Genomic DNA, 16,213 nt, shown 5'->3' with positions numbered 1-16,213 from the left:
AAGATTCTTGAGCATGTGCAGCCAAAATTTTGTACTAGAATTGAGTTGAAAAATAGTGTGATAATAGGGCAAATTGTAGAACAAGTTGCAGAGAAACAGAGGACAATACGTGATCTTCGAATATGTTACCTGAGCTTGCATATTCAGTTCTAGTACGTTTCTTGCTTCTTTTCTGCTCCAATTCACCATTAAAATCACAAGCAAGGTGTCCATGTTGTCGTTCATGCATTTCACCAATAATACTTGCATTTGATGCCCTATTTCCTTTCCAAATTATAGTTGAATCTTTTTTTTTATTTTTTATTTTTATTATTGTAAAAAAACCCAAACAAATCCAGACTAAACCACATCAGGCGAAAAGTAAATAAGGAGTACTTACTCCCTTACAGTGAGCATACCAAGACAATCTGTGCCTCTACTCTCCTACACCAACACCCACAAACGACGGAGGGACCAACAGACCACCTAAAGGCTGCTAACCTAAACATCCTCACTGAACCACCGCACCCCTGGCACTCCTCATGAATCCAATAAGATGGCAGACCGAACAATCACCGGCAGTTGGTGACCCTGATCAAACACCTGGGAACCCATTAACCCAACCGCTGCAAGCCTATCTGCGGGTACATTGGCCTCCCGGAAAACATGGTAGATGGCAGCAGAAAAACCCTCCAGAAGACATCTAACCTTCCTTAAATTATTACATAATGGCCACTTCGCAACCGCCCCTGAGACAACCAACTGAACCAACGCCTTGGAGTCTACCTCAACCAACGAAGGAACCACCCCTCGTTGATGACACAACTGCAACCCAACCAGGAGCGCCATACACTCTGCCTCTAACACCCCCTGATCCCCAAACTCCTTATAAAATGCAAAAATCAACTTCCCCTGATAGTCACGCAGCAGCCCCCCACCCGTGGCCTTCCCTTGAATCACACTGGCGTCCGAATTCAATTTTAACTTTCCACAGGGCGGCTTATTCCAGGCAATCGCACATGGGGACCTTCGCCTAGGATGACCTCTGACCAACCGCAGCCACTCACAATCTGCATCACCCCTGAACTGGGACCGACGAAGCCTATTAGCCTTCCCCAACTGGTCTATAAAATTATCCACATCTCGAATTATCCCGTTGACCTCCCAACGCCCTCCTTGAAAACGCTCCCGGTTCCTAGCCAACCAGATAAACCAACACACCACAATTGGCAATATCACCCTAATATGATTCTTCGCCGATGCATCTGAAGTTAGAAACCAAGCAATGAAAACCGAAGCCATGGTAGTGCAATTCCGCAACTGAAACCCAAAACGGCTAGACACTCGCTTCCAAACTTGCGACGCAATCGAGCCTGTCACAAACACATGCAAGAGATCCTCCTCCTCCCCATAACAACACCCACACCTGGAAGGAACCGACACCCCCCGCTATTTCAACACCACATCCAAAGGAATAAATTTTCTGACCAAACGCCATGCTAAAAACGCCATTTTTGCTGGCAAAGCTGGCTGCCAAAGGAGTGAGTCAACCAAGGAGGGACTCCTCCGTTGGCGCAGCACCTCCTATGCCGATTTCACCGTAAAAAGACCCGATGGAGAAGGCGTCCACACCAATCTATCTTTCTGAGAGACCTCAAAGGGAATATCCTTGATCACCGAGATAACCGACTCCGACACCCACTGAGCAAGATGAATCTCATCCCATCCATCGTTAGTAATAAATTCCGACACAAGAAAATGCGGGTGCTCTACTCCAGCCACCACCACCTCCAAAGGCTCATCAAAAGCCCATCTATCCTTCCAAAAGTCCACCAGACCTTCCCCAATACACCACCTAATCTTCGGCTCCACCACTAACCTTATCGCCTCTAGGCGTCTCCAAGTAGGTGAAGGGCGGGCAGACGAGGCCTCCATCGGGTGACAACCAGTACTGTATTTTACATGCATGAATTCCGCCCAAATGGAGTCACTACTCCGAAAACGCCACCATAGTTTAGCCGCAAAAGCCCTAGCCATGTCCTTAAAAGATCTGAATCCCAAACCCCCTTCATCAGTAGGAAAACACAACTTCTCCCATGAGGCCCAATGCAACCGCTTCTCCCCCTTATGATCCCACAAAAAGGAGTTACAAATATTACCCAAGCGTGTGAGCACCGCCTTTGGAGAATTCAGCACCTGAAGCAAGTACATAGGCAACAAAGCCAGAACATGCCGCGCTAAAACCAGCTTACCCCCAAATGAGAGCAACTTAGTACTCCAGTGCCCAAGATGAGCCCGCATTTTAGCCACTATGCCGTCAAACAACAAACTAAGCCGACGCCCTTTATAAATAGGAGCACCCAAATACGTAAAAGGGAAACCCGCCCTATGAAAACCCAGGACCCTCGTTACCATCTGCTCCTGCCCCAGAGAGGCTCCTGACGCCAAGAAGAAGGCACTCTTATTGACATTCACCTTCTGACCTGATGCCTGCTGGTACCCCTCAAGAAAATCCTTGATTACACTCAGGCATTCTTCAGAACATCTTGTAAAAACAAGCATGTCATCTGCAAAAGCAAGATAAGGCACCTGAGACCCGGCCGACACGAAGAACCTTTCCGGCCGACCGAGAAACAAGTGGTGCAAGCCTCGTCCCAAAAATTCAGTTACTAACACGAAAAGACCGGGAGACACCGGGTCCCCCTGCCGAACACCCCGCGTCGACTTGAAAAAACCAGCAGCCTCACCATTTACCAAGACCGAAAACCAATTATTAGACACCAACCTATAGAACATATCCACCACCCTTTCCTGAAAACCGAATTGCCTCAGCATAAACAACAGAAAGGGCCACTCAATCCTATCATAAGCCTTCTCCATATCCAATTTTAGCATTATATTCGGATGACGCAAGCGCCTATCTAAATCCATCACCAACTCTTGAGTGAGCAGAATGTTATCCGTTATCCCCCGTCCAGGTACAAAACCTGTTTGCCACGGTGAGACTAAAGTCGGGAGTACTCTCCCCAACCGACAAGCAACCAGCTTTGAAATTACTTTGGAGCAGGTGTTGCACAAACTGATTGGTCTAAAATCTTTCCAGCACATGGCACCCGCAATCTTAGGCAGAAGAACAATAGAGGTGCTAGTAAAGCTCCTAGGCAAGCCCATTCCCTGGAAAAATGCCTTCACCGCCTCCAGCAAATCCGACTTAATAATCTCCCAACACCCTTGATAAAAACCTGCCCCAAACCCATCCGGCCCCGGTGCACTATCCGCCTCCAGGCCAAAAACCACCTCTCGCAATTCTGCCAGCTCCGAAAGTGCAGCGAGCATCCCATTATCCGCTGCCGAAAGCTGAGGAAGCGTGAAGGGAATCTCTGGAGGCTGCCACCCATGTTGCTCAGAAGCAAACAAGGAGGATACGGACTCCACTGCTGACCTTCGAATGTCTTGAATATCCTCCAACCATGCTCCTGCCGTATCCTTAATGCGCGCCACAAAATTGGAATTCCGACGCTGCCGATACCGCGAGTGGAAGTATGCAGTATTAGCATCCCCAACCTGTAACCATTTGATACCCGCCTTCTGTCTCCAATACGCACATTCCGCAGCCAAATTCCTTGCGTAAACCGCCTTTGCCTCCTCCAAGGAAGCCCTGGCTGCAGGATCTCGGCTCGTATCAAACTCCTCCTCACGCTGTTTCATAATGACCTCGGCATCCTTTACCTTGGCAAAAACATTCCCATAGACCTGGACATTCCAGACCTGTAAACCAACCTTCACCGCTTTCAACTTATTGTAGAACCTCACCATCCCCTCACCCTCCACCGGCTTCGCCCAACTGCACTGAACCACCTCGTTAAAACCAGGATGGCTCCTCCAAACATTGAGGAATTTAAAAGAGCGTTTGGGATGACTCCCATTCTGACAACAGATCAGCAGAGGTGCATGATCCGAGCGGCCCCTGGCCAAATGTGAAACATGTGAGAGATCAAATCCATCCGCCCACTCCCGATTCATCAAGGCCCTATCCAAGCGTTGCCACACCCTACCATTCGTCCATGTAAATGCAGCACCATCAAAAGGCACCTCGGACAAGCCACAAATTCCCGTCGACTCATTAAATTCCTCCATATTTCTGTGATTAGCCGGGGACCCCCCCACACGCTCTTGCATATTGGCAATAACATTAAAATCCCCTGCCACTAACCACGGACCACGTACCTCCCCCGATAAACCTTCCATGGCCGACCACAACTCGCGGCGCCCCACCCTCGAACATCGAGCATAAACTGCCGAAAATTGAATCGAGCACCCCGAAGAGAACCCAATGTGCATATGCAGAAGCTGTTCGGCGAATTCCCTAAAGTTCACTGTCATCTCACTAAACCAGAACACCCAAACCTTGTTATTTAGTGCCCCCCAAGCCTTATCAAAACCCAGTGACCGACGGACCACCTCCATTTGAGAAGGGTCCGACAATGGTTCCAGCAGAACAAGTAATCGAATCTTATGAGTTTTACAAATGTTATGCAAATATCTAATTGAATCCCGGCGAGATGCGCCACGAATATTCCATACAACAAACTTAATTGGATTTAACATTAGACCGCAAAGAATAGTGAGTTTGTGATTGGGAAGGAACCTGTTTCAAAAGAGCTTTTGCCTGCCTACCTCCCTTTTGCCTTACTCCACGCAGGCGCACCTCCAAGGATTGTTGCTGGACATTCACCTGCTCCACTCCACTCCTCCGCCCCTCGCATCCGGTTGGTGCGAAAGGCAACCGGTGTTGCAGCAAATCCTGAAACTTCCTTAGCTGCTCCAATGGCACAGTCTCCCCCGGGACGTCTCCGTCCGAGAGTTGACGTCTATGTCTCTGACCTACAGCCCGGGCACCACCCGCCGAACTTGAGGGAAAGCGCTCAAAATCCTGAACCTCCAAATCTGAAAGTGACTGAAGAATCCCAAAGGAATTGAAACACGCCTGCTCCCCCACTGCCCTCTGCCCACTTTCCCCCCTCGTCCCTCCAAATGCTTCCTCCACGGTTGCTTTGTCCGGAGATCCTGGGCAGTCTGCCACTCGGACCGACACAATGTTCACACCAGCGTTTTCCTCAACACCTATCCCAGCATCACCTTCCAACCGGGCCGAAACCGCCACCCGACTCGAGGAGCCTGGAGCCTCCAAGCCCATCTCCACCGCCCTGGCACAACCCTCCCGCTCCACTTCCTTCCCCGCCTCCTCCGGACCCAATCTTGGTGAAACCTCAGGATTAACATTCTCAACACCTACCCCTTCACTACATCGTCCCGTCTCTTCACTCCCCCCTGGACGTTGCTGACTCCCCCCACGCATCAGAAAATCATCTCCAGGCCCCTGCAGTTCAAATGAACCCTTAGGCAGGTATATTTCCACAGTTTTCCCTACAGCCCTACCCTCCCGTTTGTCCAGTTTGAGCTCTGGATGCTTCCTAAAACATTCACCATCTTCATGACCAAAACGTTGACAAAAACCACAGAATTTTGGCCAACTCTCATACACCACCTCCTGCCAAAACCCCTCCTGCTCCTCCCCAATCCAAACCCGACGGGGGGGCAGTTTCGAAACATTCATCTCAACCAAAACCCTTGCAACCGAAGGCCGCCTGAGAGACAATGTCGCCGAGTCAATCTTCAAACATCTTCCCAGCAACCCAGCCAGTTTGGCGATATACATTGCATTAAATAAAGGCAACGGAAGAAAAGGCAAGGACACCCACACAGGCGCGAACTGGGAGTCCTGATTTGCCTTGAAGTCCAGTGTCCATTTGGATATAAGCATCTGCGCACCCTTCACAAACCAGGAACGACGCACAAAGAGACGTGTAAAATCGTCCTCTAACGATGGTCTGATCAGAACATGATTCAAATCCAGGAGACTGACTTCACACTCCCCTTTGAGCCCAAGCGACACAAAGAAACCCCTAATGACTTCCATTGGCGGCCGACGAAACGGAAAACGACCCACCAATGCATTTTGAAAAGGGGATGAAAGCAACCTCAACTCATGCTGGGATAACCTCAGCGCAGGCTCTCCTCGATGCATCGAACAACACCCCAGATCTGGAACTACCGCACCCTCCTTCCGAGATCCCGCGAGCGCCTCGACGAACGATTTGGCCACTGCCGCTTCCCCAGATGGCCCCCCAGTGGCCGGCGGCGGCCACTGCGGCCCCTCCATGCACCAAACCCTAGACGTTAAGATAGTTCTATTTTTGGAAATCAATTTGGAAGTTAAAATGTCTATTGGGAAAAATTATAGTTGAATCATGCACTAGTGGCGCTTAAATGAATTTGTCTCAATCCAACGCTTATATCATGTCTCAAATCTTGGAAATGTAACAAAATTTGCACATTAGTCTACTCAAATTAAATTTGCAAAATTAAGAGACTTAGACAACAAGTTACACCTTAAAAATTCTAATTTATGCCAAAAATAAACACATAATGCTACTTAATAAACATATATAATAAACACTTATCACTCCGTAAATTTTGGTACATAATGCTCGTAAGTTAGCATTTATAGGTAGCGAAATTTAAAGGAGAAAATGAGTCAAGAAACCCTAACCACCTCTTAATTGACAAAGGAACTAGGCCAAGATTCTTGTGCAAGTCGATATAAGAGTAGTATGGATCCATGATAATCCATCCAAATGCTCTATTTTCTTAATGGACCTAATAGCTGCAGGGTAGGGATTCAATAGCAAATCTGCATCATAGATTTGGTTCTGAAGTCTCAAAACCCAATCCACCTGTCAATTCATTTCAGCTTCCAAGTGGAGATTTTTATTGGTCCATGGGCTGGATCAAATTGTGAATGGATCCAAATTGCTTTCTAAAATGAGCAAATCCTCACCGGTATGAAGTTGATCATTTGAAACAAATTCTTTTTACTACTCGCCATTTCAGCTCTTTCTTCTTTACCGCATTTTGTTGTTTTCTCTATTGCATTGGACTTTGTTTCACCTATTCAAATCATATCCAAATCATCTTTTGATACATCAAGTTTTGGGTGTCAAACAAGGAAAAATCAAGATTCCTACTCCAAAAATACAATTTTGAATACAGTGACAAGTAGGGTCATATTCATAGGGATTGGGGTATTTATTTCTTTGTGAAGACAATAAACAAAAAGAGTGCTTATGGAAAATTAACTTAAGTAATTCACTTAAATAAAAATAATCACTACAAGAAAATGGATCATCAGTGACAACATTTCTCAGTAACAATAGTATGTTGTCAGAAAAGAGGGCCTTTACCCACAACTTTTCAACTCATCATAAGTGCCTCCTAGGAGCCACCTACATAGTGACGACTTGGTTATGTCATAACAAGTATATTCCTGCCAACAAATCTTGAGTGCGCAGGAGTGTAGATTTGTGACGACATAGTGAATCTCACTACTATTTTGTTCTTAATCTGTGATGACTTTACCATTCCGTCAATGATGTTCTATATGCATTATGTAGTGACAACATCTAGTGGTCACTAATGTAGTGAATAGTCTAGTGATAAGAATATGTCATCCCTAAATTGTCTTAAATGGTTAAAATTTTTTGTAATATATTACTATCATATTGGTTTGTTTTATTGAAAGTATTTGATTGCCATATAATTTTAGCAAATTATGTTTGTATAAATTTGGCAATTTAACTAGTTCAATGAAATTGGTCATGTTTGTCCAAATTAGAGTGATAAATTAATAGCAAAAAGAAAAAAATCTAATTAACTTCCTGATAACTAGAAATCATCAATCTAAAAAATTTTATGAATTGAATCGGTTATAAAAGTAGATAAGTCCTACAAGTAAATCTGTAGTTAGCCAATTTAAAAAATTTGTAAATATTGGTTTGCAATTGATATAAATTTTTAGCAACTGTAAGAACTAGTAGAGTTTTATTAACAATGCTTTTCCCTTTATATGAATTTAAAACATTTTGCCACTCAGTGAAAATTTATGAAATTGTGACTCAAAAATAATGAATAACAGTGAAATCTATGCTACAGACACAATTAGAAGCCAAAAAATTTTAAAAAAAATTTTCGTGTGAAAAAGGAGGAATTAGTGAAGTCCAAATTTAGCTCAAATCTGACAAGTGTTTATTTTATATAATAGTTTGTGTATATTTTAGTTCATTTATAGTTAATTTTGAGCTCCTAAGGCAATGGGAGTAACTATTGTGACGGCCCCACCTCCCGCTGGGCGTACCCTAGGGTTTAGCGGACCACCTGCCCAACTCTCGCCAGGACTCACTCACTCGCATCAATTAAAATAAGGTGCAACCTCAATAATAAACGAAATAACGTTTCCCAAGTTTGGAACATATGAATACATTCATTTCTATCTCAACCATCCATACAGTCCCAAATACATCAAAAGATTTAAGTTCTCAGTACATTCAACCCTAATCGAGCGACTGGTGCGAGTACAATTACAAAATTCAAAACAACTAGACTACGCTAGTCTGTACACGTCTCACGCCTCGCTCGTACCCCTGTAAGGAAGACAAATGGGGTGGAATGAGCTAATAGCCAGTGAGGTTCCAAATAGCAAATTGACCATTATTTATAAGTACAAGTTTTCTGTATAGCAAAGTAACGAGCATGAAGAGTTCATAAAAGTGAGCAATAACACTTCAAGTAGCAATCTCAAAATGAGCGAGTGTAAAGTTTTAAAAGAAACAATAACACTACAAGTAACAATCATCTCAACGTATAAGGATACGAATGGCTCTCAGAAGCCAAATTCCCAATGCATCACCAGGAGTTTGATCACGTAATAGTTGACACTCTGTCAACTTTAAAGTAAGTAACCAATCCAGTAGAACACCACTTACACTACTCTCCATCCACCATTCAAAACCCCCTACTGGGCCCAAAATCCTCAATAAACACTGGTGGTAATACTCGAGTATACCGATTAGTCGAGGAGATATCACTCCACTCGACAAACAAGAGACCCAGGGTTCGTTACCCAATCGACCAAGCCCTTGCTGGCTCGAATCGAGTAACTTGCCGCAGGGTTTTTGGAATTCCAGGAAGTTCGCACATCATAAACAAGTATATCAAATCAATTTCAACAATAAACAAGTATATATCAAATAAGGGCAAGTGCGATAAAGTACACTCTTGCCTGATCCAACCAATCATATATCATTTAATCATATTGATCAAGTATTGGAAACAAGTGTCCAGTTCAATCAGGTATTTGGAAGCACTCACCAAAATGAAGTGCCCCTAGTAATCACGTCTGGGTTATACTCCGGGTTCGGAGTCCAAATCTGCGATAAAACTTTGTTTCAGAACTTTAAAAATTGACTAAGGTTCGAAACGTAGATGTTTCGTTCAATAAGAATCAAGAAATGGAAATTCACTTGGAGAGTATTCGTGAAACACTCGCTCGCTTTTCAAACTATATAACTTTGTAACATTTATACTTGGAAATGCCATTTGAGTTGAAAGTACAAGGAAAACGTATTACTAGTAGTCATGGTTGTATTTCTCAAGGGTACAAGTACGGCCGAATCTTCACTGATATACCTCGGTAAAAGAAGACACAAATATCCTAGATAGTTCAAGTGGTAATCGCTCTTAACCCTTACTCAAGTTGCAAGTATGTCTACCTAGCCCTCGAGCGTAAATTTGGGCAGCACGCCCTTTGTATTTTCCTATTTTCTAGATATTTATGGCTTCATTCTTTTCCTCAATCAATCCCAAAGTTACACACAAAACAAACTCATTTCAATAGCCGTTCAATAGGCTCAAGGTAATACAAGTATAAAATCAAGCTAACGACATGTGCGGAAATGAAGTTTAGCAAAAGACGGATTTGACGTTGTTTTACATAACGGACACAACCGAAGCTACGCTTATCAGATTGAGGTGCAACTTATACCGTTTTGAAGCTAAGACACAGGGCTACAATTTTTATGAAGATCACTTAGTCCAATTTCCAGTGTAACCCAGTCAAATTCCCAATTCACAGAACCAAACTCCTATTAATAGACCAGTTAACCGTACTACATTCAAATGGCCATTTCTCAAGCTACCAAAGTCCGTTTAAGACGTTCTTGGAGGCATTGAAAAGCTAAGACAAAGTATTCATGTTTTGGCTAAAAGCTAGTTCAGTACGTATCCAGGTGAACAAACGCAACCAACTTAGTGTACTGCCAAAACTGTCCGCTGATTTTACTCCTAGGGCAGTCAGGGTATTTTCATCTTTTCACAGGTTACGTTGCTCTGATTGAGTTAAAATTTTGTAGGCGACCAAAAAATGTCATTTTCTACAACTTTCATGTTTTATGCTAAGCCTAATTCGGCTTCTAACATGATGAAATGGAATCAGGCAGAACTGAAGCTACAATTTTCAGAAATCTGGAATTTTGCTATATTCAAGCTATAGTTCACATTTTTACCTTGAAACTACCACTACCATCTCCTTTACAAGATTATATACCAGATATATATATCATACAACACCTAACCCACAAGAAACCCTAACTCAAAAGTCATCCATCTAATCATCAAAATCACTTGGAACAAGCATCACAAGCATCACAAGCACAATACTAACATTAATACCCAACTTAATCATGATTAATGGAGAAAGAAAGGTTGATCAGCCATTATACCTCAAGACAAGAGCTTGCAAGAATGATCCTCCACCTCTCCTTGAAATGTTTTGGTTCCTTAAGCTTCCCAAGCTTCCAAACTAGTGATTAATCGGTTTAGTTTTTCTTGGTTGCACTCAAAAGGTTGGATTCAAGGTAGAAGATTGAAAACTCCCTTCACTCTCTTGCCTCTCCTTGCTCTCGGCCAAAACAGGAAAAAAAATGGGGGAAAATGAACTCAAATGGAAGATAAGAAGGTGAGACTTTGGCTTGATCAAGGAACCATAGGTGGCCGACACTTGTCACCACCAAAACCAACTAAAATTTTACTTTCTTTTCCTTGCATTTTGGCCGACATATTTCGGCTATATGGCTGAGGATTGATGAGAATATAAAGACCAAGGCCCATTCAAGCACATGTGGAATTGGAAGATTCAAGTGAAGACTAGTTGATTGCACGAATGCTTGAGTTTAGTAGGATTATTTGATTTTCCTCGTTGATTTTAGTTATTTCTCGTTTTAAAAAGTCTAGGTAATTAAGATAGTTTAATTGCGGCTCATTTGTTAGTAAGTAAGACCCAAAATCTTTCTTAAGTATGTAGGGTAGTTTGGTCAACTTTTGGATTAGGGTTAATGCTTGTAAGGGCTATAAATAGCCCCACTTCCTCTTTGTTTGGGGACCAATTTTTGACTATTAAATACAATTAGTGAGTTTTCACTTTCTCTTTGGCAAGAGAGTTGCCTTTGAATACTTGAGAATCTTCTCAAGTTATTCACCCGAACTTATCAATCGAGTATCTCCTTGATTGTGGCGTTCTACTACCTCCAATTTGGTTCGTTAATTCGAGTAGTTACGGGTTGAGATAATATCAAAATTGTTCGTGACTTCTAGGGATTAGTTGGGTCAAATTTCCGCTGCCTAAGCCATGGTGTTTTGGTTGTCTAGATCGGGGTTTCACATCAGTTGGTACCAGAGCTAGTTGACAACCACCAGGTTATATCTTTTTTTTGTTTTTCATTTATTTCGAGTCATATATGTTTATTCCCAATCTGTTCGTTTGTTTAGAACCAAAAAAAAAAAAAAATTATTACTGTTCATCGTACTGTTCACCATTACTGTTCACCGACCGACACTGTTCATAGTTACTGTTCATCCGAATACAAATCTGTCCAGCCTTGTTGTTTGTGTTATCCAACTTGTTTACTTGGTTTTCAAATCTGAATTTTGGCAAAACTTGTTGGAATTTTGTGAATCTTGAAGAGAACTTACAATAATCTTGAGCTTCTTGAATTCTTGACCACAATCTTGAAATTTCTGAAGTTCCTGACAACTTCCTTGAACGTTCTTGAAAGATCTTGGAGTTCTTGGTTGTTATTATTTATGGACTTCCTTGTTCTGTGTCGTGGTTGATAGTTGTAGTCAAAAAAAAATGAAGAAAGAAAAGAGGAATTGGTTGGCAAGAGAAAAAAAAAGGAAAGGAAAGAAAGGGGCAACCGAATTGTTTTGAATAGAGAACCAAATCTGATTTGTGCAATCTTTCTTGGAGTAGAATTTGGAAGTTACCAAAAGTTGTTTCAAGAAGATTACCAAAGGTTGTTTCAAGAAGGTTACCAAAAGTTGTTTCAAGAAGGTTACCAAAAGTTGTTTCAAGAAGGTTACCAAAAGTTGTTCAAGAGGAAGAGGATTTTCAAAAGGTTTCCAAAAACTAACTTGTTTCCAAAATCAATTAGGAAACTAAGTAAAGCACTTGGATAACTCTTTGTACTCACTTGGACACTCTCTCTCCTACCTTTTTAGGAAACTTTCCTAAATTCTCTTATCCATTTTTTTAGGAAACTCTCCTAAAATTCTCTCATCCATTTTTAGGACCTTTCCTATATTCTCTCATCCACTTTAGGAAACTCTCCTATATTCTCTTCCTAGATTTTAAGAAACTTTCCTACATTTTCTCCTACATTTGCTCCTATATTTTCTCCTAGATTCTAGGAACACTTTCCTACATTTTCTCCTACATTCTTGTGATTACACTTGTGGAAAGGTTGGTAACGGTTGTTGGACTTGAGCAGCATTTCTCAACTACCTAACCCAACAGGTAAAGGTATTTGGTAAGTCCATTAGAGTGACATCCATATACACGAGTGCGAGTGGATACACGTAAGGGAGCGTGAAAGGCAATATCTTCAGTTTCGTTGCTAACTTTTTGCAGGTTCCCTCATACGTCATGGCAAGTATAAGACGCATAAAAGCTAGCCCACAACATTGTCTTCCTGATCCTAAGGGAGTCAAAGAAGTGGCATTACGTGGTGTAGATGAGCAATTGGACCTCGTCAAATCTCAGTTGCTTGGTTGGTTTTATACTCGTTGCGGTGTCAAAGATAAAATTTGTAGCTTGGCCATTGATGGTAGTTGTGAAGTCAATCTTGCAAGTGCTATCATGGTTGAGAAATTAAATCTTCCAACCATTGATCATCTTCAACCGTACAAGTTGACGAGCACTCATGGGGATGTTTGGGTTACTAAGCACACACTGGTACCTATTCAAATCGGCAAATATGTGGATGAGGTGTTGTGTGATGTAGTCCCAATTCAAGTGACACATGTGTTGTTGGGCAAAGCATGGATGTCGAGGCGAGAAGTTAAAATTGACGGACATACTAATAAGTATTCCTTCTTATTTAATAGTCGTCGTCTTGCACTTGTATCACTTACTTATGACCAACTTTGTATTGATCTAGCATGCATGAAAAGTGAGCTTGAGCGTTATAGAATGGAGAAAAAGCTAGATGAGGGAATTGTGCCAGCAGAGGTAAAACCCGAGGAAGTTGAAAGTAATGAGATAAAAGGGTCAGCTGTTGAACTAGAAAAAGAGATGGACAAATCTAATGAGATGGGTGGTAAAAAGGAAGAAAAAAGAGAAAGTGGGCTGATCTTGAGCAACCCGGTGAAGGCCTATTATTTTCTTAACAAACTTACCTTTGCTTTGTTTAGTGTTTCTTTTTTTATACAGATCAAGCAAAGGCAAGTTAAGCTGATCTTGGTGTGTTCTATTCCAAAATCAATTGTAGACGTTGCAAGCCTCCATGGAGTTGGTACTCCAAGAGTTAAACCCCGTTGGTATCCATTCATGGAACAATGTCAACTCAAATCAGTCCACACCAAAGGGGAGCTGATTCGAGCTCATCTTGAAGGGAACACTCCATATTTTAGGGATGGTTGTGTACCAAGGGTTCATTTAAAGAACAAGTACCTCAATGACCATTATGATTTTCATCTTGCTCTTAGTCCACATGAAGCTCCACCATCACCAAATCCGCCTTGGTGCCTTGCAAGTGTGTTCGAGCCGGAGTTCGATTTCACGGGATACACTTCATACCACTTTGAGGACCCTTACCTCATGACCACAAACAATAAAGTTGAGCATACATTGAAGATGGTTTGTGAGATTCAAGGTTCGACGAGGGTTATTTTCCAACTTAGCACATGGGCTTTGCATTGGATGCCATCTGTAGCTTTCATAACAAGATTGAGTCGAAGGCATGTAACTCGTCTTGTCACCATTCGTGCTTCAATTTGTGGGCAAATTGCTTTTAAGAGGAGGGGAATGATGAGAATATAAAGACCAAGGCCCATTCAAGCACATGGGGAATTGGAAGATTCAAGTGAAGACTAGTTGATTGCACGAATGCTTGAGTTTAGTAGGATTATTTGATTTTCCTCGTTGATTTTGGTTATTTCTCGTTTTAAAAAGTCTAGGTAATTAAGATAGTTTAATTGCGGCCCATTTGTTAGTAAGTAAGACCCAAAATCTTTCTTAAGTATGTAGGGTAGTTTGGTCAACTTTTGAATTAGGGTTAATGCTTGTAAGGGCTATAAATAGCCCCACTTCCTCTTTGTTTGGAGACCAGTTTTTGACTATTAAATACAATTAGTGAGTTTTCACTTTCTCTTTGGCAAGAGAGTTGCCTTTGAATACTTGAGAATCTTCTCAAGTTATTCACCCGAACTTATCAATCGAGTATCTCCTTGATTGTGGCGTTCTACTACCTCCAATTTGGTTCGTTAATTCGAGTAGTTACGGGTTGAGATAATATCAAAATTGTTCGTGACTTCTAGGGATTAGTTGGGTCAAATTTCCGCTGCCTAAGCCATGGTGTTTTGGTTGTCTAGATCGGGGTTTCACATCAAGGATGAGGGAGATATTTTGCAAAAATATCAAGGGTATGTGGTGGTAGGGAAGTGGTGGTCAAGTCGTGGGTTCAATCGGTAGTGATCGATACCCGTCGGTTCGAGCCGATTTTCCTTAAATCGTGTATACTAGGGTTTTAACTTATAATTCACTAACTTATTCTTATCACTTCTAATTGTAGACACCAAATTTTAAAAGATAATTTTTATCCTAATTTTGTTTTTATTTTTAAGTAATAATTCTCTTAATTCCATGATTTCTAGTTCTTAGACTTTTAGAATTTGTATAGCACTTCAGTTTTTTAGATTATTATTATTTATCATTTTTATTTTGTATTCATTTTTACTCTCTTAGCTATTTATTTATTTATTTTTATTATTTTTTGCCAAAAAGAGAGAAAATTGGGGAAAAATATGTTTTATTTCTTTTTATTGAAAAAAAAGTAAAAGAAAAAGAAAAGAGGAAAAGAGGAAAATTGTAGCTTTTTATTTTATCTTTTGGGTACTAATTTTGTACGTTTTATTTAAGTTTGTTTAAATTGTTATTGTTATTTATTTAAGTAAAAAAAGAAAAAAGAAAAAGACGCAGAAACAGCGGCGCGCAAAAAACAAAAATGCAGCTCCATTTTTTCCAGTTGGCTTTCCAGGCATTTTTGGCCCATTTTTCTACTCCATCGGATTGGCAATGCGAGGGCATCTGGCCTTCATCCGAAAACTCAAGGACGAGAAAACAAAAAGCCATCCAATGGCTTGGAATTCAGCAAAAGGGAAACGCAGCAGGCGAACCATAGATGCTAGGTTTTATGAGACATTTCGGGGGCCTATAAAGAGAAAAAGAAAAGGCTAATAACGGCGGGGAGGATAGTTGGAGGGAATCGAAGAGAGATAGAGAGGGTTGGAGGCTGGGTCAGGTAGGAAGGCCGAGAGAGTGTTGACGGGAGAAGGATAGAGAAAGAGAGCTGGGTGAGGGGAAGAAACCGAGGGCAAGAGCTGGAGAATAGCATCAGGAGGTTGGCGGCTAAAGAGGAGGAACCTGTTGGACGGCTAGGAAAGAAAAGAAAACCAGTGAAGGGGGAGCGAAGTCTGAAAAGAGGACTGGAGTGTCGGCTAGGGTTTGAAAGGGAAAAAGAAAAGAAAAGGCAGAGAGGAGGTTTTGAGAAGGAAATCTGGTGCGGCGGCTGGTGGCAAGAAAGCTACAGGCTTTCGGAGGAAAACGAGGAAACTTGAGTGAGAGAAAAGAAATCGGAGGGAAGAAGGAGAGAGCTTTGGGGGTGGCTAGGTTTCACGTAAGAGAGGAAACAAGGGCTGGAAGGGAGAACCTCGGCGAGGGAGAAGAAGGATACGAACAAACTGAAAAAGAAATGAAAAGCTGCAATTTTTCCGGCCAAAGGCA

The 16,213-nt window shown here is 42.0% G+C and overlaps 1 protein-coding gene across 1 annotated transcript; it reads right to left on the bottom strand.

Annotated features, from left to right (window-relative positions):
* Positions 1–519: 519 nt before the first annotated feature.
* LOC113752038 lies at positions 520–1,281 on the bottom strand. The gene has a single exon (XM_027296182.1). It carries the CDS (start codon positions 1,279–1,281, stop codon positions 520–522), a length of 762 nt encoding a protein of 253 aa, XP_027151983.1.
* Positions 1,282–16,213: the final 14,932 nt, after the last annotated feature.

This window comes from Coffea eugenioides, chromosome 11 (assembly GCF_003713205.1).
Source record: "Coffea eugenioides isolate CCC68of chromosome 11, Ceug_1.0, whole genome shotgun sequence".
NCBI lineage: Eukaryota > Viridiplantae > Streptophyta > Magnoliopsida > Gentianales > Rubiaceae > Coffea > Coffea eugenioides.
The sequence above is the reverse complement of the archived record's forward strand: the minus strand, read 5'-3'. Positions and strand labels throughout refer to the sequence as shown.

Excerpts from the sequence above, each read along its gene's own strand:
- LOC113752038 (XM_027296182.1), bottom strand. The coding sequence starts at position 1,281 with ATGGCTTCGGTTTTCATTGCTTGGTTTCTAACTTCAGATGCATCGGCG.